The sequence below is a fragment of the Marmota monax genome, unplaced genomic scaffold, assembly GCF_021218885.2.
Source record: "Marmota monax isolate L192 unplaced genomic scaffold, Marmota_monax_Labrador192_F-V1.1 WCK01_AAM20220418_F8-fsc00114, whole genome shotgun sequence".
NCBI lineage: Eukaryota > Metazoa > Chordata > Mammalia > Rodentia > Sciuridae > Marmota > Marmota monax.
In genome coordinates, this window is record NW_026694943.1 from 5,293,297 (window position 1) to 5,317,089 (window position 23,793).

A 23,793-nucleotide genomic window follows, 5' to 3' on the forward strand; every position below is an offset into this window, starting at 1 on the left:
TGGCTAGGAACTCACCATCTTCTTGCCCCTTGAGCCTTTGGGATTATAGGCGTGTGCCACTGCACCTGGCAAGCCCTGTCTTCTTAAAAAACAAACAAAACCCCTCTTAGCATGACAGTGACAGAAAATAGGTACAATTATTTGTACTTTTACTACTATGAAAATTAAAATGAGCTTTCATTTTGAATAAAATCCAAAGAATGGTTAACAGGCTGAAAATGGAGAGGAAAGGGATCTAGAAATGCTCTGGACTGGTTTTCTCAGTGCCTTTTCACGTTGCTCTGACTCAGTAAGTACAACTGTGTTAGGGAAGAAGAAAAGATGGGCTAAAATAATATGAGGTGGGCAAAGACAAGGGTCGGCTGACCGGAGGCACCTGAGCGCAGCATGGGCGGGGCGGGGGCGGGGGAGGGGTGAAGGTGCCAGGTTTCCTACCTGAAGGTCCTGGAGCTTTGCCTCCAGGACTTTGCTGTCGCCAGTCCTATCAGATGATTCCTTGGCTGCTGCTTTTGCTCCCAAAAACCATTCTTGGAATTCCCGCATAGAATCTTTTGAAAGCAACAAAAACCAGGAATAAATCACAAACACTGAATGAGGTCCCAGGATTACCACAATGAATTACCTCTGTCTTCCCTCCCATCTCACTGTGTCTCAGAAAATATTCCCGAAAAGAAAGTGATAATGTAGAAAATAATACAATAGGATTTACAACCATGACTGTTCATGGCAGAGTCAGACAAGAGGCTGAAAAAGCAATGTGTCTTCCTGCAATGCCTGACTTCCAACCTTTTTCTTTCACCTGATGAAGAACATGTCAGAGGGCAATGCTCTGGAGAGTTGGAGCTATTTGCATAGCACGGGGAAGAACCAGTTACTCCTTCCACCAAGCCAATTCAGAGAACCAGGTGCATGCACATCCCAACCTAGGCACAGCCATGCAGAAGCAGGAGCAGAAGGAGTCATGACTCTATAACGGTCACCATATGGTCTTTGCTAACTTCCAAGCTTATTGTCACTTCATTCTAGCATAAAAAAATGTCTATAGTTATTTGAACAGTGGCTGCTGATTTTCCACGTACATAAGCCACAGGTAAAACACCCTGATGAAATTCAGAATCATCAAAATAGTGGACTCCTGCTTTCCCCCAACAGAGCACTTCTGCTGCTCCACTCTCAAAGCACAAATGGATTTAAAATGGACCTTCTGCAAAATTCCCTCACACTTTTGCCTGGCAATTTCTAAGCAGCATTTGGTTTGGAATCTTTCTCCTAAATAACGGTTCATGTTAAGGCCCCTCAAAGCTCACCATTGAAATGCTTTTCCAGGGAATCCTGCAGGCTGGCCTGGGTCTTGGAGCACAACTGGCTGGCAGCTTCCTGCTTCTTTATCAGCCCTGTCATGGCCCGGCCCAGGCTCTCCAGCTCCACCGAGTGGTACTTGCGGCACAAGCTATTGAGGTTTTCCTGGGTAGAGCTGATGTTGCTCTGCTGACTTTGAAGCTCTTTTTGTATATCCTACAGAATAAAATATGACAGTATAACATATAATAAAAGTATATTTCAAGAGTATTCATCACATTCAAGAGAAATACTCCAATCACGTCACCATGGTATTTTTTTTTTTAAATCTGAATTTGCTGCTGCTGAAATTCACTCAGGAGTATATACATGTTGATGGGATTTAAAAAAAAATAATTGTGATGATAGATATGTATTGATTCATTAATAAAATTTCTCAGTCCTCCTGGGTAACAAAGATCTCTTGATAAGTGGCCAGAATGTGGATTGTAGTCTAGGATTTCAAGCTAATTGAATAGGTCCTTATGAATTTTAGCCCATGATCTTGGCTTGAGTCACTTTTGAAAAAACTTACAAGTTCACATTCTTCAGTGGACCACTTGAGTTTTGTTTCAGGGTCACGGGCTACATGAATTGTACCAGTAGTTTAATTTAAAAATATTATGTCTTTAGCCTCAAGTATAGAAAGAAAATACACCAACAGAGAACAGGCTACTCCTATTGAGAAGGCAAATAACACAATTCCTTTACACACACTTCAAGAAAGCCCTTAGTAATATGGACAGATGACAATGAACTGGAACGTTTTCTTGCTTTTTTGGTCAAAATTGTAGCATTCTTTGGATAAAAGCAGTCACATTGACCATAAAAATGATTAAGTGATGAAAGAAACATCTAGCATTTGAGCTTGAAAATGGGTGGAAAATCAAATTGTTTCCCAATGGTCTTCATTCTTTTTCCGAAAAGTTATATATCCATAACAATATCTACACACACAAACAGAGCCTATGAATGAACCGTTCAGCAATGCATGCTTTCTGATTTTAGAAGATTCATCTTTGATTTCTTAATGCCTTCATTCAGTTCTTCACAGATTTATTACTTTGCTGTGTCCAATATTATGAATTGGTCGGTCACAGCAGTAAGATGGATGATTGAAAGCAGATGTTATATTTTTTTACTACAGTCAACACAACACAGGAGTGGAAATGCTCAGTGATGGTTTTTACCCACCTTCACTTTCCTCAGCCCTTCACAAGTCTCCGCTTGGGCGCAGCTCCTCAGCGACTCTTCCACTCTTGCCAGCCACGCTGTGATGTCGTCGATAAACTTCTCCACTTGTGTACTTTGAGCAGTGAAATCCTTCAAGGTTCCTTTGGCTTCTTCGGTTATTTCTTTGGCATGCTCCAGTTTCTGCCTTAAGTCTGCTTCTATAAACTAAATACAAAGCAAGATTTCATTAAAATCTGTGAAGACCAAAGGCACACTCATTCTGCAGGAATTCTGTTAATGAGCAGCTTCGTCAAGAACACATAAGCCTCACCATGGAAGCTGCTCCAATGCTAATATGCCTCTTCCAAGAGGGAAAATTAGTGAGCATGGGGTGCCAGACATATCACGAGATGGGAAACTGGAAAGAGTAGGGACTGTGGTTAATGCTGGATGTTAAAGTGGCGGTCTGACTGAGGTTCCAGGGAACCTGTGAGCTCACTCTGAAAGCTGAGCTAGGTCTACCCAGAGTTGCTGAGGAGGCAACCAAAACCCTGCTTAGTTCTCCTAAGGAGCCCTCACACACTTCCTGTCCAAACGGAGCTCTATGCAGGGCCCACACCCTATAGGATTGTAGGATAAGGCACTTTTCTTGTTGGATCCCACTTTCCCTGTGATCCAGTGGGGCTGAAGACATTCTCTCCCAGGATGATGTATTTCAGAAGAGGTGACTTCGTCAGCTCCTTAGTAAACAAAAGGACTTATAGTCACTATAAATTGCAAAATATGATTCATTCCACAATCGAGAGATTCAGGTTTGTTTGAAAATCAAAGCTTTGAATTTAAATTCAAGGCTTTATTCCTTATTCCTAGCTCAAACTTGATAAAAGCAGGAAGCCCAAAAGTGGAGAGCTCTTCTTCTCTTTCTTCACTCCATTTCCCCACCTTGAAGACTCTTGACCCCATGCAGGCTTGGGTAGCAGTAAGTGGGCATGGGGTTATGAAACATGTGACACCTGTTGTGAGCTGTCACCTGAGTTTCACACTCACTCCTTCTCTAGAAGGCCTGGTTCTGTGGGTTTTCCTGAGACTCCCTTTCTTTCTGAGACCTCCCACTAAGTTCTTGGGATGCACTAGTGTGCTCTCCTCTGTCTCCTTCCTGTCTCCTTCTTCAGCCTGTGCCATCTCTTTAACTTGTGGATGCTGAGGTCTGCTCACCCACCAGATGGCCTTCTCAGCTAACCTAAGATGCCCTCACCTGGTGCATTCTTCCTTTTCTCTCTTTTCCTGACTCTCTTCTGGGCTGGGGATCACACTCTGGCATTCACCCCCTGCTGCCTCTTGGATGCAGGCTGCACCAGTCACTTCTCCTTCCACAGATACATTAAGTTATCCAGCCTGTATCAGGGTTTCTGGAATCTGCCAGCAGCAGGGAACAAAATCCTGTTCCCCAGGTGGGACAACTGAAATCCTCGGCCTACACTTGAGGCAAGTTAAGGCACTCCACAGCTCTTCCCTCATATACATAGGTGTGGGGTGGTGGGGGGCAGGTAGGCTGCCTACCCATGAGCTAAGCATCCCCTCTCAGCCTTGAGTAAAGCGGGTGTCAGTCTGGCATGGCACTCCATAGCCTGTGCAAAGCAAGTGCTCTTCACCTTCGCTTGGCAAAGAAGTTTGCTTCAGCGCTGGACTTAGGCATTACCCAATGGGATTTGAAACCCCCCCTTTGAAACCTTATCCTCTGACTTATTTGGTGAAGAACATTCTATCAAACTCCTTTGTGTGTCCACCCCCATAAAAATAAAGAGATTCCAGGTGCACGCTCTCTTTCCAGTGCCTTCCAGCACCTTCCATTGTGGAAGCTGCTCCTGAAAGTCGAAAAGCTGTCCTTTCCTCGTTAAGAAAATTACTTCTGTGTCCTGTGCTTTCTCACCATTTTCTTAGGTTAATGTTGCAGCCAGCTCTTCTGAACCCAGCTCATCTCATCAGTGCAGGTTGCAGGCGAGATGTGTGTGTGTGAGACAGTGTATGAGACAGAGAGAAAGAGAAGAGTAGAGCTGTAGCTTGCTCCGAAAATCCAGGCTCAGTCTTCTTTGCATAGTCCACCTGTTGCCATTGAGATCTTCAGAGGAGGTGACTACACGGCTCCTTTTTAGTTTGAATATAAGTAGCACCTCCTTTGCTTCTTAATACCAATGAAACATCTACCCTTCTGTTCATGGGTCATCGACCCACATGGTACCAAGTTGTGGACATGCAGTCTCAAATGAGAGCAAAAGTGTGGTAGTGACTGGTTAGAGAGAAGGAGCAAGTCAAGGACAAGGGAACAAGAAGACAAGATAGAGGAAGTCCCTGAGAGCAGCATCAAGAACGGAGGTTCAGGGGTGCAGCAGAACCCTATGCCAGGAGCCAAAGAGACCTACCAGGATGGGCTTAGGCACCGAGGTAGCCCAGGTTTCCTGGCCAGGCCTGCTCCACCCTGTCATATACCCTTGGTTCCTGTGAGTTTATGTCATTGTAAGAGTCATGTAGGGAGATTTTTTTTTAGTGATGACCCCTTCAAACCCAGTTATTGACCAAATGAATTAGGAAAATATCAATAAGAACATCAATATTCATAAAAGGGGTTCTGTTCCTGTCTAATGTAAGATGGTTCATGAGAAAAACTGGCTGATGATGCTTCCAAAATTTACGAAGGAATGAAGAACTACTCATATAATACTTGAGTTGGAAATATGACGTTAACATTGGCACAAGGAATTCTATAGACATTAATATTTAACCCCACATAAGATAAAGGCAACATGTTTGCTTGAAATTATGATGATGATGGTAACACGGGGAGAGATATAAATTTTTTTTTAGAGAGGAGAATATACGAGAGAGACTCATATACCATGATTATTACATCTGATTTGAGTGCTTACCTGAAGGTCTGGTGGTGTTTCCGGATTTTTAGTTAATTCTTTGAGTGTATTAACTTTGGAATGCAGTTCTTCCAATTTCAGTGCTTTGTTTTTAACTTCAGACTAACAACATAAAAGACACAGGGAAAAAGCACAACTAATCAGAAATGCTGATGTGCTGTAATTAGCATTTCATAATTTCAAGAACTGTCAAGATACCAACTTTAATCTGTGTAAAAAAAGAGCCCTGTTTCATTTTCTGAGGGATGCTATTACTTATGAATGTGGAAAAAGCTCCAGTTATCATTCAGTTGGCATGTAAGGGAGTACACAAAACGTTTCCTTCTCCCTACCCTCCATTATTAGAATAAAAGCTCCTGGAAAAAATTAAACACTGACCACAATCCCTGAGTCAACGGGGATTTCCAACGGGCTGTCCTGTATTCGTTGAGAGGACTATTTTACCAGTTACTATGGCAGCATTAAACTCTTCCAGAAGCATTTCAAAGCAAATACACAGCAAGAGTGCCTAATGGTTGTAGATAATATATAATAGATATGTGATATGCAGAAACATTTCAAATAGACATTGTCAGACTATTAAAGCAGAAACCAGATTACGTGGGACATTGACAACTGATATTTTATCCCCCCCTTTTTTTCTTTTCTTTTATATTCTTTTCACAAACACCAACACAGAAAAGAAAAAAGAACAATTAGGAACCATTTTTGAAAAAAAGATGCTTATAAAAACTTCATTTGTTATTTGGGACCACAAAGGAGCATTTAATAAACTATCCCTCTCAGGTTAAAAATGGCATGTTGGTGCTTTGTAGACACTAACAAACTTTCTGATGTCCTGAATTCAGAAAGTAATTTACTTACACAGTAAGATGGGGAACTGACTTTAGGGCCCTCTAGCCTCTGCAGAAGCCAGATGGGCAATTAAGGAATCCATCTACTGACCCACACTTAGCACTCTGCAGCAGGAAAGGCACTGATGAGTGATGGCCAGTTGCAGTAAACAGAGTCTGTTAGCAAGTATGCCACAGACAGTCACCTGCAAAACCACCCATCTGTAAGGGCCTGATCCTAGTCACATTGAACGTGGGTCTGAGGCACATGGGCTCCCTGGATTTCTGAGTTTGGAGATTCTAGACTGGTCTGACAACTAACTGCCTCTCCCCCTAAAAATACTGCCTTCTAGCTACAATACAATGTCACTGCACAGGGACCTGCAAGATACACACAGTGGCACATCACTCCACAGTATTGCCACCATCTCTGATATAGATGGGACAGATGTCAATAACTCAGGGACCTAGATAATAGTGATATGTAGAACAATGAGGGATGGACAAATTTTGAGTATTCATTAACTTTTTAAATAGAATTTATTTAATTGCACATTTATTTACACCCTCAATTTTAATAGTGTTAAAAGTGACTTACAAAATTCTTAAAAATTCAACAATCAACTTCTTTGAGCTGGTATAAACTGAATCCAGCACAGACCACAATTTGAGCTGTAATGTTACCATCAGCAATATCAACTAAAGAGACCTCAGTACCCTTCACTTCTGGTTATTTTAATCTGCATAATTTCTTCCAGGTGTGATGGCCTTTAGAAATTAGATTATGAAATCTATCAAACATTGCTTGGGTCAGAGATCACGGAATAGCTTAGGTAATACTTTTCATTTGCCTATATTTTTTCAGACTGTGGCCATTCATTTACTTATCTGCCAATTCCTGGGTATGGTGCCAGATACAATGCTGGGCACCAGAGTGTTCAATGGGAATATTCACTGCTGTTACCAAGAGTACAGTCAGCTATGTGCTTTGTGAAATAGATATCTTTCCTTCCTCTATTTCCTCTTATCCTGCTTTAATTTTTATCCTAGCCCAGCTAGTACTTGGCATTTCACACATAACATATATTGTAATGTAAATAATGCAAATTCCACAAAGGTAGGGACTTTGTTTACTACTAAATTTTCAGCATCTAAAACATTTCCTGATATAAGGTAGACATTCATTAATAATTTGATGAATACTGAATAAATGTATGTAATAAATGGGAATATAATGAATTTTAAATAAATCGGTTACTAAACCTTCAGAAGGTCAGAGACTTGCCTTGGAAGCCTGAGGCATCTGAATCTCCAATTTTCTTCCATTTCCAAAGAGGAAGTAGAAGAAGCAAGTACCAAACATATTGTAAGTACCAAGCACATAGCAGGTAGTAAACATGTTTTCTTTTTCTTTTCTTGAACAACAAAAAAAATAGGTACTACATATCCAAATACTTCCAATTTGGTTTTCAAATGGGAAGGTGTCATATTCTCAGAAAAATTAGAAAATTATACATTTTATAGACTTCTGTTTTTTTATTAATATTTCAAAAAAGGGCCTTAAATAAAAAATGATAGAAATGCACAAAAAATCTCTTACCCAGAGCTGATTAAAATTTTGAGTAAATAGCAGAAGAGAGTTGCGAGTTTTGTAATTCTCTTATGTGTCTTTGAGAAGAACGAACTGAGAAAAGACTCCACTTTCTCACATTCAAGACAATGATGTACCCCCAGCCCCATATGTAGGCATAGTGATTTTACCTCAAATTCTCTAAGAAATTCTTCAGTTTTGTGGCTGTTGTTCAGGTTGTTGATATTTTCAGACAGCTGTGGAAGAGAATTATTGGACCACCCCTCGATCTCATCTTTACTTGAAAGTACATCCTCCCAAATGGACAGGCCGCCCCTCAGCCTATCTATGCTTTCTTCAATTTTCTCTGATACCTAGGACAGAAAAGAGAAGCCATGTCATTGATAGTATGAGGCTTTCAAGGACTCATTCCCTGACGAATGCTTTTTTAATTAGAAAATTATATTCTCACAAAGTTTAACCAAAATTATTGTAAGCTAATTAGCACATGTGATTCAAGCAAATGCCAATCATTAGATTGTTTCTGTCATTTGGAGAGTTGTTTGAATTTCTGAGACACTCAATTTTCATTCATAAATTTGGATACGAACGGCTATAGGTCTATTGAAATCTACAAAAATATAACTCACTATGAGGTTGAATTCCACAGGATTGGGGTCCATCTATTGCATTTATTGTTCAATGTAAAACAATTAGTACTATTATTTGTAATGTTGAGGAACAGGAATGGACATTAAATTTGAGCACACTTATAAGGAAATACCGTTGGCAGCAACAGACTGCATATTCACAGTATTATTGCTAAATATTCTTCCTACAGCAAAGGTCTTACATCCAGCCACTTGTCCACGGTTCCTTCCATGTCTGTTTTCACCAAGGCGAAATCACTACTGTGGACTTTTTTCAGTTCAGATAACAAGTGTTTGCCTTTACTGGTAAAATTGTCCAATTCTTTCTGCTTACAATTCATTTCATTCTTGGCAGATTCATGCTGTGGACATAAATGTTTCCTTAATTAACAAAATAACCAGTGATAAGAGTTTAAAGCCATTTGCTTCTGAGAAATTTAATTCATGGTTGACCTTATTCTGAAATTAGTGGTATTATTTAACTCTCTCACTCTCTATACACACACACACACACACAGATGCACACACATACTATGTATGTGTATGTGTGTGTATGTGTATGTGTGTGTGTGTGTGTGTGTGTATATATATCTTCTTGAATTATTAGAATCCTAGGATATCAGCATTCCTAGAAAAAAAAATTGTGCTGTTAGCAGGAAGTACCTATATCTACGTGAACTGACACATAAAAAAAACTGTTCAGAGAATTGTTCTATAAGAAGCAAAACTACTCATTTGGTGGTGGTAGTATTAATGGTGGTGGAGATGGTGGTAATATTAAAATAAATGCATTTGAATTTTACCTTAGAAACAGCCCATTTAAGGTCCTCTTGATCTTTTATGGTAGTTCTGGTCACAATGACACTACTGGCACTTTCTAGGACCTGAGACACAGTTGACTTCAAGTTCTGATACTCTCTCATCAAATCAATAAGTCCACAGCACTGACCCTGGCTATAATGATGGAAGAACATGTATCATTTAGCATCACATTAGGAAGGATGAGAGTTCCTTAGGATTGGACCTGGTATTTCACTATGTCCAAGTATCCACGGGCAGATGCTGGAACCAAGAGAAAATCACATTTTTCCTCTGCTGTTGCTGGTTAATGCTACTTAACACTAATGTTTAATAATGTCCAATATGTTCTTTATGAATAAAGGAAGCACACGGGCATTAAAATAAAATCCGTGAACTCAGTGACAAACAAGCAACAGCACATGTTGTTGACAATTCCAACTTACTTAGATTGAGTCACTTAAAGTTTTTTTTTTTTTTAATGTTTTCATGGTGTTTTAATTACTTCATAAGGGCATATATTGGGGGCAAAAAAAGAAGGAAAAGCAAAACAAAAACAAAGCAAATAAAAACACAGCTCAATAATTAAAATACTTATGAGCATGAAAGTGAGATTCACTATGATATATTCATATATATACACAGGAAAGTTGGGTCAGGGTCACTGCATCTTTCCTCCCTCTTCCCATCCCTCTCCCTCCCCTTCAGTCCCCTTCCTCTGCTCATCTGATATCTCTTATATATTTATGGTATTTTTCTCCCTCTTTTCTTTTCTTTTCCCCTTTGGTCTAGCTTCCCATATCAGAGAAAACACTGGACCTTTCACTTTCTAAGTCTGGCTTATTTCACTTAACATGATTGCAGCACATGATATTCTCCAGTTCTGGCGACTTACTGGTAAGTAGCATAATTTTATTCATACTTTTTATGACTAATACTCTGATATATACATATATGTATATATATTTTGTTAAACATATATTTATATATAGTATATAAACATATACATATTTTATTAAATATATCACATTTTCTTTATCCATTCATCTGTTGAAGGGCACATAAGTTGGTTCCATAGCTTGGCTATTGTGAATTGTACTACTATAAATATTAAAAATGTGGCTACTACATCCCTATAGTGTGCTGATTTAAATCTTTTGGATAAAAACTGAGGAATAGGGTAGCTGGTCATATGGTGGTTCCATTCCCAGTTTTGGGAGGAATCTCCATAATGCTTTCCAGAATGGTTGCACTAGTTTGCACATATATATGTGTGTATGTGTGTGGCAAATAACACAAAAACATGCTCAATATCATTAGTAATCAGGAAATATAAAATTAAAAACAATGAGATATTTCTATATATCTTTTAGAATGTCAAACAAACAAATGAAAAATGCTTGACAATAGCAAGTGATAGAAAGGGTGTGGAGCTTCTAGAAATCTCCAACATGTTTGAGTGCAACATAGTTCCAACATTTTGGAAAATAGTTTGGCAGTTCCTTATAAGCATATACTTGATCATGTAACACAATCCCACTTTCAAATATTTATCCAAGTGAAATAAAATTTATGTGTAAATAAAAACTTGAACATGAATGTTCATAGGTGCTTCATTTATAATCATTCAAACTGGAAGTTATCCATATACTAGTTAATGGAAAAACTGTGAAACAGCCAGTCAATGGAATATTTAGCTATTAAAAAAGAATAAAGCAAGGATATATATACAATTATGTTTTGCTATGTAAAAATAAAAGTCAGACTCAAGACATTACATTCTATATGATTTCATTTCTATGTGATTTTGAAAAAAGGCGAAGCTACATGTATATAGAAGTCTGACCAATGGTTGTGAGGAACTGGACAAAAGGAAGTGATATCAATTACAATAAGACATGAAGGATTTTTTTTTTGTTTTTTCAGGTAGGAGAACAGTTACCATGACATTTGATGACTGTATAACAGTGTGAGTGTGTCAAAATTCATAGAATTATATATGAAAAAGGGTGAATTTTATTGTATTTAATTATAGCTCAAATGCAAACAAGTAAAATTACACAAAACATAAAGAAAATCAGAAGTTAAGACTTATCCAAGCACTTTGTAATTGTTGATAACGACTTTTAATTTACGGTGCTAGGAATCATACCCAGGGCTTCAGACATGCTAGGGACTCTACCACTGAGCTACAACCCAACCCTGACAATTACTTTTAAAGCACTGAATTCTGAATGTTGTTGTCTCAACATCCTCGTTAAAGCTCCATAGGACAAATTTTTTAATGTTACTAAAGGGATATAGAATACCTATGAAGATGAGCAATGTATTCAACTCATAATCCTGTCATCACAAATCTCTAGGTAATGGCCTAATGTCACAAAATTATGGAAATTGAAAGTAAAACTGGGACATTTCTACTTACTTTTCATGAATTAGCTTTTTGGTATCATCCCAGGTGACTTCTAAGCGGTTTATCTCTCTGTCGACTTCAGGTGCAAAAGCTACATCCTTCTGGGCGATTTGTTTAGCTTTGTCTTTCAACCAGCATAGCTCATGTTCATGAGAATTCAATTCATCTTCTAGCTGATTGAACACTCTCAACCTGTGAGTTAAAACATGGTTTCACTGCTAATCTATTAAGGCAGTGAACTAATTTTACTTTTTGTAAGCATGTGATGAGTCCAGAAAGCATGCAGCTTAATAGCTGGAAAAACTTAACACAGCAAGAACATTAATGCATATCCACTGATGAAGATGCTTTTAAAGTTAAATTTGCATTATGACTGACACTGTACCTCAGAAAACATTGAAGAGCATTGTATTTTCTTTCCATCTTCTGTTATGCTTGAATTTTCTATTTGGTTTTGGAGGTATAAGACTTTTAAGGCTAAGGCTAACCCTGTGGTCAAGGTAGGTGAATATGTATTACAAGGTCATGCAAAACAAACAAACAAACAAAATCTTCTGTGCATGAGGTCCAACCCAGGAGAATATTGGACATTGAAGGGTTATAGTTATTTCATCCAAAACAAAACTAGCTTTCCTGAGTTCTGTGGAAAATATTTATTTTTGAACTTAAATGTCCTACTTGATTGAGAAGATTACCATGAGAAAATGATATGTTTCTTTATCCCTAATAATATTTAGGCATTTGTAAAATGTTACCACAAAGAGGTAATTACTGGCTCATCTTCACATTGGTACCATACTGTAGAGTATAAGGCAAGGGCACATGTGGTATCCCCCTGGATTCCCAATGTGGATTGGCTGCAGGCAGGTGTTGTCATTATGCCCACCTTGCAAGAGAGGTGCCCAAGGTGGTGGAGTGAAGCCTCAGGATGGTTGGGGTTTACCAACCATCAGTTTACTACACATTGTCTCAGTGTTTCTGTGTCCTGGGTGACCTGGGATACTGATGGGGTTCTTGAGGCCAGTCTGACCTTTCTCCTGCAGCTTCAACATTTCTGTCAGCTTGGCCTGAGTTGGCCAGAAGGTAAGGCTGCTCTTTCCTATGTGGGAAACACTAGGCACCTTGTTCTCTCTTTAAAGGCTATTTTCCCAGATCCCGTCGTCCCCTTTTGTGAATGTATTATTAAACTAGTCACATTGCTTACTGCCCACAAGGGATATAATCAGGAGTCCAAGCTGGAGTCCTGATATAAATTCCACTGTCACCTGACTAATGCTTTTGGCTTCTTCTTTGATTTGGGGTTAAAGGGGTCAAATGCTAATGGTCTTAGCAGGGACAGCATAATTCTTAACAAAATCATGAACATCTTGGGATGCTTTTCCACTGTTTCTTGGCTCCAAGAGCCCAAAAGTGGCCTTAGAAGATAAATGGGGATAAGGTTCTATTAAGAAGAAAGATGAAGATAGAAACAAAGGTAACATTAGGAAAAAAACCCAAAAAACTCACTTGTCAAATTTACGGAAGGAACTAACCCTGATCCCTTTGCTTCTCCACTGATCTCACTGACAACCCCAGATGTGCTGAACCCTTGATTCTGCCTTCTCCATACATCTGGGCAGACTGTGAGGTGGACTGGTTTCACATCTGATGGGTGAACAAAGATCTCAGATGACTCCTACCACTTTCCTAAGCTCTTCTCTATGAGAGAGAGAGAGTGCTATTTCACCCTGATTTCTCTCCTCCAACATCTGCCACCTACTGCCAGCCAATGCATTTGCTGTGCTCTTTATTGAGGGGCTGGTGAGGCCTAGAGGGAGAAATTTGCTGATATTTTTACACCAGAACTACACTACTACTACTTGGATCTCGGTCTTCATTCTTTCTACAGAAGATGAGCTCCTTCTTCTAAAATGTCTCACAAATATATAACATGATTTCTAATCTGTCCTGGAGGTACAATCTCAAAGGGGCTCAGATATCACCCACAGGGAAATTCTTGAGGAAGCCACAGAAACTTGAGTACTTCTCAGCTGAATTAGCCATGAATTTTATCTTCAGAATCTTTAAAATTTGCTAACTATGGCACTATTAAAGCTTTGCACGAAAGTTCACTCCACAAGAATTGAAAAGCGGAAGGGACAGCAGGCTTCAGCGCCAGCCACCCCGAGTACCTCTGCTGAAGAGCTTGGCGGGTGGGCTCCTTCAGGCCTTCCTTGTCAGTCCTCTCTTCGATGTCCTCAATGCTTTTCAGCAGCTCCTCTCTCTGGTCTTCAAACGCTTTCTTCAACACTGCGAGTGCATCCGCCTCACTCTGCTTGGTCCCCAGAAGGTTCTGGATCCTCTCTAATTCTGCACAGAGCTGATCAGCCGTGGCTCTGCAGGACGTCCTTTGCTCCCCGCTCCCACTTTTCAGATGGTACTGAGCTTTGGTAAGAAAGCCATCGAGACCGATGGCAGTGGACTCCAACGCTTTAACATCCCGAATGGCGTCCCCGAGGTCCTTCTCCAACAAGTCAGACTGCTTCTTGTTCATGCTGTTGGTTGCTTCCACCGTTTGCCTCAGCTGGTGGAGAACCCCGGACAGAGAGGCGTGGGTCTGCAAGAACTCTGCCAGCTGGGACAGGGCAAGCTGCCTCCTCTCTACCACCTGATTGGCCTCCTCGAAGAGCTGCAGGCAGTCCTCCGCCTTGCCCTGGAGCAGATGGAGGTCCTCAGCATGGCCCAAAGACCCCAGCTTTGCCAAGTGACGCTGCAGACTCTGCAGCTCTCCCTTTTTGTTCTCTATTTCTGTTGCATGATCCTGGAAGACAAGAGAGAGTTGCTGAATCCTCAGGTACACTGGAGTCCATGAGTCACAGAAGCAGGATTCATGAAGTTAAGTTGGATTTTAGGTGCCATGGATAGCATAATGCTTAAAGGTCATCTACAATGAGTCTTTAAGAAACATTCAGAGATTTTCCCATTTTGTTCATCTATATATGTCATATATAAAAATATATATATTATTATGTGAGTCTGCCATATAGGATATTGGACTAGCTCACAAGAAACCACATTGAAAATCTAGCAGAAAACTGCCAACAATCTCAGCATGGTTCCCATTCATGAGAAATTTTATCCTAATTTCTGTCCTAATCCTGACCACAAGGACCTTACAGCTGCCCCTGTCTGATGATGAAACTGAGAGAGTTCTCTAACCCAGGTTCCTGAACTGTCTTTTCTTAGAGCATTTGCCTTACAAATCATAAATTCATTCTTTGTCCCATTGAGATTCACCTTTTCAAGTCTGATCAGTTTTACAACCCAGGATTGTCTTTCTCAAGGACATTCCTCCTTTGAAATAAAATCATCCCAGAAAGCAGAACCTCTCTTCCAGTCTCCTTGGAGGGAGAAGCCTGACTTTGGTACATTCTTCCAAGTTGCAGAACTACCTCCTGTCCCAAGTACAGATGTGTGTTCTTTGTAAGGCCAAACAGCAAAACTCGGCAAGGAGTAAACACCCAATAAATACTAAACATTTTATTATCAAATTTTATTTTAAGTGTATTATGTAACTCTTCTCCACTCTCCCCATGCTTGAAAATCAATATCCTGATTTAAAAATTTTTTGGTGCCAGGATAGACACAACACATAGTTTATAAATAAGGAAAATAAGCCATGAATTTTTAAACACTTCCAAGCTAAATAGTAATTCAGAACAACTTTATCATTAAAGCATTGAAATCTGTATTAATTTTTAGTACAGGAACAAAAACGAATTCAAAAGCTTAAAAATGAACATTCTTATCACTTTATGCTACAAATAATTTGCTCCACTATGAATAAACAGTTTCTTGTTGTAGTTCCCTATTCTATCTTGAAGGGGTTTTATCTGCTTAATTTATCTGTGTAAGAAATTGGCAGGACCCATATACTCGATTATTAAAACATTTTCATATGAATGAAAAGTTAGATTACTGCCACATATTTTCCTTTGTAATTCAAGAACTCTCCCTTGTGAACAAATTTTTCTTCAATCTTTTTTATTTCTTTTGAGAACTTACCCTAAGTGACTCCATTTTATTACTATTATTATGATTTTGTGGTGCTGAGGATTGACCCCAGGGCCTTGTGCATGTGAAGCAAGCACTCTACCAACTGAGCTACGTCCCCAGCCCCCCCCCCCTTTTTTTTAATCCTAACAGATTTACCTTCTGCCAAGTAAAAGCTACTTGATGGTCCATGATGCTTATCTCAGAAGTAGATTGTAATTCACTGAGAAATGCTTTGATCCAGACAGAAACAGAAAGCAGCAGCTCATCAAATTGCTGGTGTTCAGCAACCACAGACTGAAGAAAATTAATTCTATGTGGAGAAAGGGGTTAAAGTTAAAATGTTCCATTAGTGAGCAGAATGGGTTAAGGACGGATTTTGGAAATGAAGCTTACCCCATGATGATGTCTTACATGGACAAGCTGGACCTGTGGATAGTTCCTTCTTCCAAAGTCCTGCTTTCCTCACAGTTTTCTCTGTCTCAATTAATATTGCTACCACCCACCCCGATGGTCCCCCCCATTCCTCACCACCACATCTTACCTGTGCACAGTGGGTCCCACATGCTCCACCAGATATATTGATGCTTTGCTCTTCTCCTTTCCACTATGCTCATCCTGGCCTGAGTTTCTGAGTCTCTTGTTTAAGCTGGCCTCTTTCCTGACACCTTTGCTTCCCTACTGTCCCCTCTCTAGACTAGTCAGAAACGGTGTCATGGGATCAGAACAATCCCTGTCATGTGTCTATACTGGAGCAGTTTCCTGTTGTACTTGGGAGGTCATCCCCCAGGACTCCGAACTGTGGTCCCAAGGGATCCCACGTACTTGCTCCTCTGGCCTCATCTGATGCAACGATGTCCTGCACTCCCTCTGACCTCCTGTCTGTTGCCCACTATACCCACTTATTTCTCCTTGGAGCCTTGGGCCATTTGCTGCCTCTGCCTACGTCCTCTTGTTCTCTGCTGGCCAATAACAGGTATAGGAGATGAGAATCCCAAACTGGGATCCCAAACATAATATTACAATCAAATATTCATTACAATGGTTTGTATCCGGAGATCAACCTTTTACTATTTCAAATTTTTATCAAAATTTTTACACATATTAATTGTGCATATTAGAGAGCTCAACTTTTTAACTTTCATATTCTAATCCTTGCAAATTTTTCTACACATTACAGGAATTCATCATATTCTAAAAAAGTCACACATTTGTATTATTAGCTTAAAAGTCCTTTATTTTCCCTCTGAGAGACAGCAGACAGACCCTGCTCATTTTTAAAGAAAATTTCTCATCTTTCGAGAGTTGACCTCACTTCCTTTTGGGCCAGTTCAAATGTCCCTCTTTTTCATTCCTTGAATACTCCATGCTCACTTCTCTCAATGGTTTTCTTGTTGTTCCCACACTAATCTATAAAATACCTGAGTTCAGGCTTTGCTTTTTTCTATGGCACCAGCCTCCAATACAGTGCTTGGCAATCAGCAGATACCCAATAGGCATTTGTTGATTGATTGAACAAATGAATAAGCAATGGAATAAATATAAGCTCCATGAAAGTGGAGTGATCCACAGCAAATTGAAGGGTGCTCTACTCATTTCAGAAACTAAATAAATATGTGCTGAATAAATGAATTTTTAAAATGGTCAGAATGGTTAAATGCTTATCCAAGATTCACATCATCATATGGGTAATCAATATCTAAAGACAAAATCTGTTCTCTTTTTAATTAGAAAGATAAATGAAAATTGCTGATCATCTAGTTAATTAAGATTTAATCCACTTTTGCCTCCATTTAATATATGAACAGTTTCCCTCATTCTCTCCAAAGATCAATATTGAAATGCAATGATGTGTACAAAATGCCTCTGGCTGAGAAATATCTCAGGAGGCAAAATTTTAATTACCATTTTCTTTTCTTATGCAAATAGCTCAATCAACAAATAATATACACACTAGCAAAAAAAAAAATCACTAGCAACCCTTCACTCTTCAATATATTTCAACTAGTTTACTCATTTTCCCCTGCAGGTAAAACTAAATCTTTGAATTGAGGTTCACTGGCAATGCTTATTTTAAGGACACTGAGTTTTAAAATGACAGTTTTCTTCCACTGCCTGGTAACAATCCCCTGATGGCTGAGTTAAATAAAATAAAATTATGGCTTTTTAAAATTTATGTTCACCATTCAAAATAAATGAACACTATTAAGACTTTTTAGAACCAACCTCTTCCCAATTATCTGTGGTAGGTCTCTCCACCTCTCGTCCAGCTGCTCCAAATGTACTCTGGTCATTTTTACATCCTCCTTGGAGGTGATTGAGAAGAGTGACTCCTTCAACTGCAAGAGGCTGCTGTAGGAGGAGGCCTGAGACACCACTTCACCCTGTAGGGCCTGGGAAAGCAGAACACGTTACAGACCTCCCCATGAGAGGACAGGATGGGGAGGGCCCTGCAACAGAAGGTGGCCACTGCAGGTACATTCTTGCAAAACGGAGGTCATTAATGCCAAGACAGTTACTACTACTTGACTGAGCGATGGATTCGCTTGACCATCACTGAAATTTTTTAAATGCTACTGAAACCTAAATGAGTTTTCTGGAGTCTGAGTTATAAGTTAGGCAAAATTGAAAGCTGAGGAACAAAGAAACTGAGGAAGCAAAAAGAATCACAGAAAAAGTATGGTGGATAAGAACCAAAGAACATCTAACAAAAACAGATGCAATTCTAGGCACCATGAACATGGTGTCTCTCTCTGTTTAGAGACCACATTAGGCCAAATTGTGGGGTTGAAGGGCTCTTATTTAACTTGCATGAACAAAACTGCCTATTTTAAAATTGAATTAACAAAGACTCATATAGATAGAGAACAACACAAAGAGGTGTTAATGAGATGACATGGGTAGTACATATGACAGCACATAGTAGATGCTTATCAAAATGCTTTTTTCCCTTCCTAGCGGAGCCCAGTATATTATAAAAGGAAAACTGCTATATGTGTATATCAGAAGAGAATCAGCCTATGAATGACAGGGAAGACCCCAAAGCAGAATGGGAACACATGCTAGTAGTATACAGGAAAGAAGGGGCCCAGGATGGCCAGGAGGTGGGAATGGATGTTCATGGTCAGCCCACAGTACACAGTGTGTGGACAAGGGAGTGACAGAGGCCTAGAGCCCCTCTCAGCCCTCTCATGCACAGCACTTAGATTCCACATGGAGACACCGAGGAGTCCAACTCAATGTACCGGTACATCTTCATGTCTATGCTTTGCTATTTTTAAGGAGAGGAGCTGTGACTTAGCCTCTTGGACTATCTTATATAAACCTAAGGAACCAGACTGATTGTCCTTGTGCTCAGGGTAGCCACTGTAGGTTTCTGAGAAGGGACTTTCCAGGAGATGAATGCAGAGCATCCATGTTTTTTAAGCTGGAAAGGGGGAGAGAATGGGGGTACGGCCCCCTCAAAGTCAAGGAAGGATAAGAGCTGAAGATGGGCAATAGATTCAGATGCCACAGATTCCTCTGATGGAATTTTTTTTTTCTTTTCTTTTCTTTTTTGTACTGGGGATTGAACCCAGGGGCACTTAACCACTGAGCCTCATCCCAGTCCTTTTTGTTCTCTATTTAGAGACAGGGTCTTTCTGAGTTGCTCAGGCCCTCACTATGTTGCTGGCACTGGCTTTGAACTGCAATCCTCCTGCCTCAGCCTCCTGAGCTACTGGGATTACAGGCATGCACTACCATGCCCAGCCCTCTGATGGAACTATTATTTTTTAATTTTTTAATTTGTTATATGCCCTAATGGAATTATAAGAGAATAAATTATAAAAATGAAGAGAACCCAGCTCTATCCTAAACTTGTGATAAAAGGCGATGGAGAAAATTGGGATATAAATCTATAATACAATCAATCTCTGTTAAGCAGCAATTTGCCTATTGAATTTTGGGCATAGACAAATATCACTTCAAGTAATTTATCTATCTACAAAAATCAGTAATGTTGACTGGCTTCATTAGTGCCATGTGATTTTTTTTTAAGTTTCAAAAGTTGTCTTCAAAGTTGTGATAAGCTATTATTCTTTGTCTTTCTACCTATTATCCATGTTTGATATCACTGATATTATTTATCTTGCTTGAAAATAATCATGGCTGTTGATTCCTTTCAGCATTATTTCTCTCTTTATTAGTGATTTTCTATTACTGAAAATTCTTATAAATAAATATGAAAATGGAGAGATTATACCTTGTACCAGCTTTGGAGATTACTGACTGATAGTCAACCTCATTCCATATACTTCTCTGGCCATCCTTCTCACAACTCCCCTGGCACACCAGCTTTATTCCCATCCCAGACATTATATCGCAGGATTTTCTCATGCACCATGGAACTAGGTCACCACAGAATTCCACCTGCCATTCCCTCGTCTCTCAAGTCAGGGTTGTAATCTTCTTTTCAGGATACGTACCTTGATGTCACATGAGGCTCCAGTGATCACAAAACCAAAGCAAGAAGTTTGGGATAGAGATTTCTTTTCTTTGTTTGTTTTTTTATTCTTTTGTGGTGTTCAGGATGGAGCCCCAGGTCTCCTTCGTGCTAGGCAAGCCCTCTACCACTGAGCTATATCCCCAGCCCTTATCTTATTAATTTATTTTTAAATAACACAACTGTGACAAAGAGCACTTCATTTTCCTTCCTTGCATTTCCTTGAACTTGCCTGTATTAATTGAAGTTCACCCTCCACTTTGACTCTGTCTGCAGACATGCCCATTTCTGGGGAACTGGCCATGGCTTCACATCGCTCTAACCAGGTCAAAAAGGATGACAGTTCTTTCTCAAGCCTAAAGAAAGCAGAGGAAAGGAACACATTCATCCAAAATCATCATGCCAGAAGACTAAACCTTTCTGAGGTCAGAGGGCCAATGTGAACCATTATAAACAATGCAAAATAGTCTTTGTCATCCTTGCATGTGAGGGACAAAAAGCAGTATGTGTGGATTGCACCACTTAAAACTGTGTAAATAAAATGTGATATATATATATATACACAACGGAATATTACTCAGCCTTAAAGAAGAATGAAATTATGGCATTTGCAGGTATATGGATGATGTTGGAGAATACCATGCTCAAAGAAAAAAGCCAATCCCCAAAACCGAAGGCCACATGTTTTCTCTGATATGAGGATGCTAATTCACAATAAGGGGGCTGGTGCTAGGGAAGAATAGAGTTACTTTGAATTGGGCAGAGGGGAGTGAGGGGAGGGGGGTGTGGGGGTGGGAAGGATGGTGGAATGAGATGGACATTATTACTCTATGTACATGTATAATTGCACGACCGGTGTGCTCTGCATCGTGTACAGCCAGAGAAATGAGAAGTTGTGCTCCATGTATGTACAATGTATCACTAATTAGAACAACAACAACAACAAACTGTGTAATGTGTAAACATATAGACACGTCCTCTTCACTCCTAGACCTTCACCTCCCTATGGGAGGTCCTGTAGTTTTATATCTGGGATGCTAATTCCTCATCACTTAAAGACAGTCCATAAAGCATTGCATGTTTAAGAGTGGCAGTATCTCAAGAAGACACCCTGCTCACCTCTGCCAGTGGGCCAGAAGGTCCTCCAGCGCAGTCTGTCTCTCCTTAGCCTTCCGGAGGGTCCCCTCATACCGCTGTTGCAGAGCAGCCGCTTCCTGCAGGCAGGATTCTCTGTGCACCACCTTCCGGGCACTGGCAGAGAGGGCAGTCACTGTGCTGCTCAGGGACTCCAGGGCCTGACAGAGATCCTGAGGAGAGTGCAAAGAGAATAGGGCTGTGCCCCCAATTCCCAGGAGATAGGTTCCTGGATGGTCTGCAGATGCCTGAGACCATGGAGAGAGCCAGACCCTGAAGATGCTATGCTCTTTCCTATGCCTCTATACCTGTGCAAAGTTTAATTTTAAAAGTTGACACAATAAGAAATGAGCAATAACAAAATTAAACAGCTACAACAATCCACTGTAATAAAAATTATTTAAACTGAAATGATTATTTCTGGTAGCTTCCATTTAGTAGTTTGGGCTGTGGGTATCGACAGGTAACTGACATCACAGAAAGTGAAACTTTGGATGGGAGACTGCTGAACATCAGAGGCAACCGACTAAAAGTCAAGACCTGGGTTTCCTTTTTAAGACCCATCACCATGAAACATTTTCCCTCCATCATCATAAATGGCAATGGTACTAAAAAATATCTGCTATGATTTGCAGCAAGACTTGGTGAAAATGAGGGAGTGACTTCATGGATGTCAAAGTCAAAGGTGGGAGGAGATTTTCTCTAATAAGAATGCGCTGCTATAGATTGGAATAAATTTCACGTTCCCCAACAATTCAGAATGTTTGTGAAAATCATTTATTTTATGCTAAATATGTCAGTCTTTTAAATTCAATTCTTAATTTATAATCACTACATGTAACATGCTATATCATCCATAAAAAAAACACATGGAAAGAAGCCAGGCACAGTGTGAACCAGTGTGAACAGCTACTCTGGAGGTTGAGGCAGGAGGATCACTTGAACCAAGGAGTTTGAGACCAACCTGGGCAACAGAGTAAAACTCCATATATATATATGAGTGTGTGTGTGTGTGTGTGTGTGTATTTCAGATATTTGTTTTTGTAGACAAGTATGTTTACTTAAAAGGATACCCTACACACAGAGAGAAAGAGTTATGGCTGACTTAGGATTCAATGGTGATAATAATAAGACACCTCAGAATGGGACAGATAGTGTGCTGTGCTATGCACACTATAGGTATTAACTTATTTAATCTTCCTAAGAACCCTAAGAGGATGTCCTTTCATTATCTCTCATTTTACAGAATAGAAAACCAACTTGCTTTAGGAAATCTAAGTATTAGAAAAAAATAGAATGCCATCCTCTCCAGCACTCTGTTATCAATTTAGTTGTGTACTGGAGTAATTTCATTAAATTGGATTTTCTTTTCGTCATTTTTAAGTATTTTTAAAAATTGGGTAAGTATTATAAATGCATTCTCATTACATCAAACAATATAAATCCCATTCTCCTTTCCAGATGTGCCTTGTCAATCATTTGCTTTCTGTCATTGCAGCTCCTTGTCCATATTTATATACATGTGTGATCACATGCATATGAAGTAGGGATGATATTTGTATTTTGTTTATTCTTAACCTGCTTCATTTTATCATTTCTTTGAACATGTATCTTCCTCTTTGCTCCTTACCCCTAATCCTTCCAATGCCATATGTTTGTAGCCTTGCCAAAGATTTGACAATGATCACCGCAAAGACCAGATTTTAAAAGCCAGTTGTTGGAAACAGGTCACTGAGGACATATATATAACACCTGAATATAACAGGTTGAAATATGAAATCTGTGGTGCACATGAAAATCATTTATTTTATGCTAAATATGTCAGTCTTTTAAATTCAATTCTTAATTTATAATCACTACATGCAACATGCTATATCATCTTTTTGCACACTTGATTTTCTATAATGCTGGCAAGAAGTAAAGGTTTTATTAAAACTATTATCTGAAAATATTAGTAAAAGAGAAATATCTTAGTAAAAGAGAAATATCTCTTAATTGAATATTCATTTTATATATATTTTAGTGAAAATTTACTGGCATACTTACATTTCTTGTGTTATATGAAGTGGATACATTTAATATCTTATTCCTTAACATAATTTTTCCATTTTTAACTCTCCTAAAAATATTTACTGTTTTCTTTTTAAGTTGGAGTTATCAAATTTGAGAGTGGATAAATAAGAAGAAATGTGCATGCATGCTCCTACCATATGTTCTTGGAGAACTCTGTATGTTTCTGTAGCAGAAGAACATATTTTAATTGGATCATTAAGTTTGTCTTCAAATTCAGACACAGACTGCTGGATCTGAAAAAAAAAAGGTGAAATATAATAATGTTGGGAAAAATACACATTGAGAAAGCAGTTGAGAAAGAAAGTTACTGAGACAGTATCTTACCTACCATCTATGGATAACTTCCAATATGATAACAAATGAATTTTTGAA

General features: G+C 39.3%; 1 protein-coding gene across 14 annotated transcripts in view; it reads right to left on the reverse strand.

Annotated features, from left to right (window-relative positions):
- Syne1 (spectrin repeat containing nuclear envelope protein 1) overlaps window positions 1-23,793 on the reverse strand; it is a 428,383-nt gene that overhangs the window by 231,285 nt on the left and 173,305 nt on the right. For all 14 annotated transcript variants that reach the window (XM_058573624.1, XM_058573630.1, XM_058573631.1 and 11 more), the window contains 14 exons: window positions 23,556-23,654; window positions 21,334-21,521; window positions 20,447-20,570; window positions 17,958-18,124; window positions 15,891-16,044; window positions 13,871-14,499; window positions 11,712-11,891; window positions 9,292-9,442; window positions 8,692-8,850; window positions 8,030-8,212; window positions 5,436-5,537; window positions 2,533-2,736; window positions 1,308-1,515; window positions 436-548 (listed from right to left, as the gene is read on the reverse strand). In XM_058573624.1, coding sequence (XP_058429607.1) covers window positions 436-548; window positions 1,308-1,515; window positions 2,533-2,736; window positions 5,436-5,537; window positions 8,030-8,212; window positions 8,692-8,850; window positions 9,292-9,442; window positions 11,712-11,891; window positions 13,871-14,499; window positions 15,891-16,044; window positions 17,958-18,124; window positions 20,447-20,570; window positions 21,334-21,521; window positions 23,556-23,654 — 2,661 coding nt within the window. The remainder of the gene's footprint in view (window positions 1-435; window positions 549-1,307; window positions 1,516-2,532; window positions 2,737-5,435; window positions 5,538-8,029; window positions 8,213-8,691; window positions 8,851-9,291; window positions 9,443-11,711; window positions 11,892-13,870; window positions 14,500-15,890; window positions 16,045-17,957; window positions 18,125-20,446; window positions 20,571-21,333; window positions 21,522-23,555; window positions 23,655-23,793) is intronic.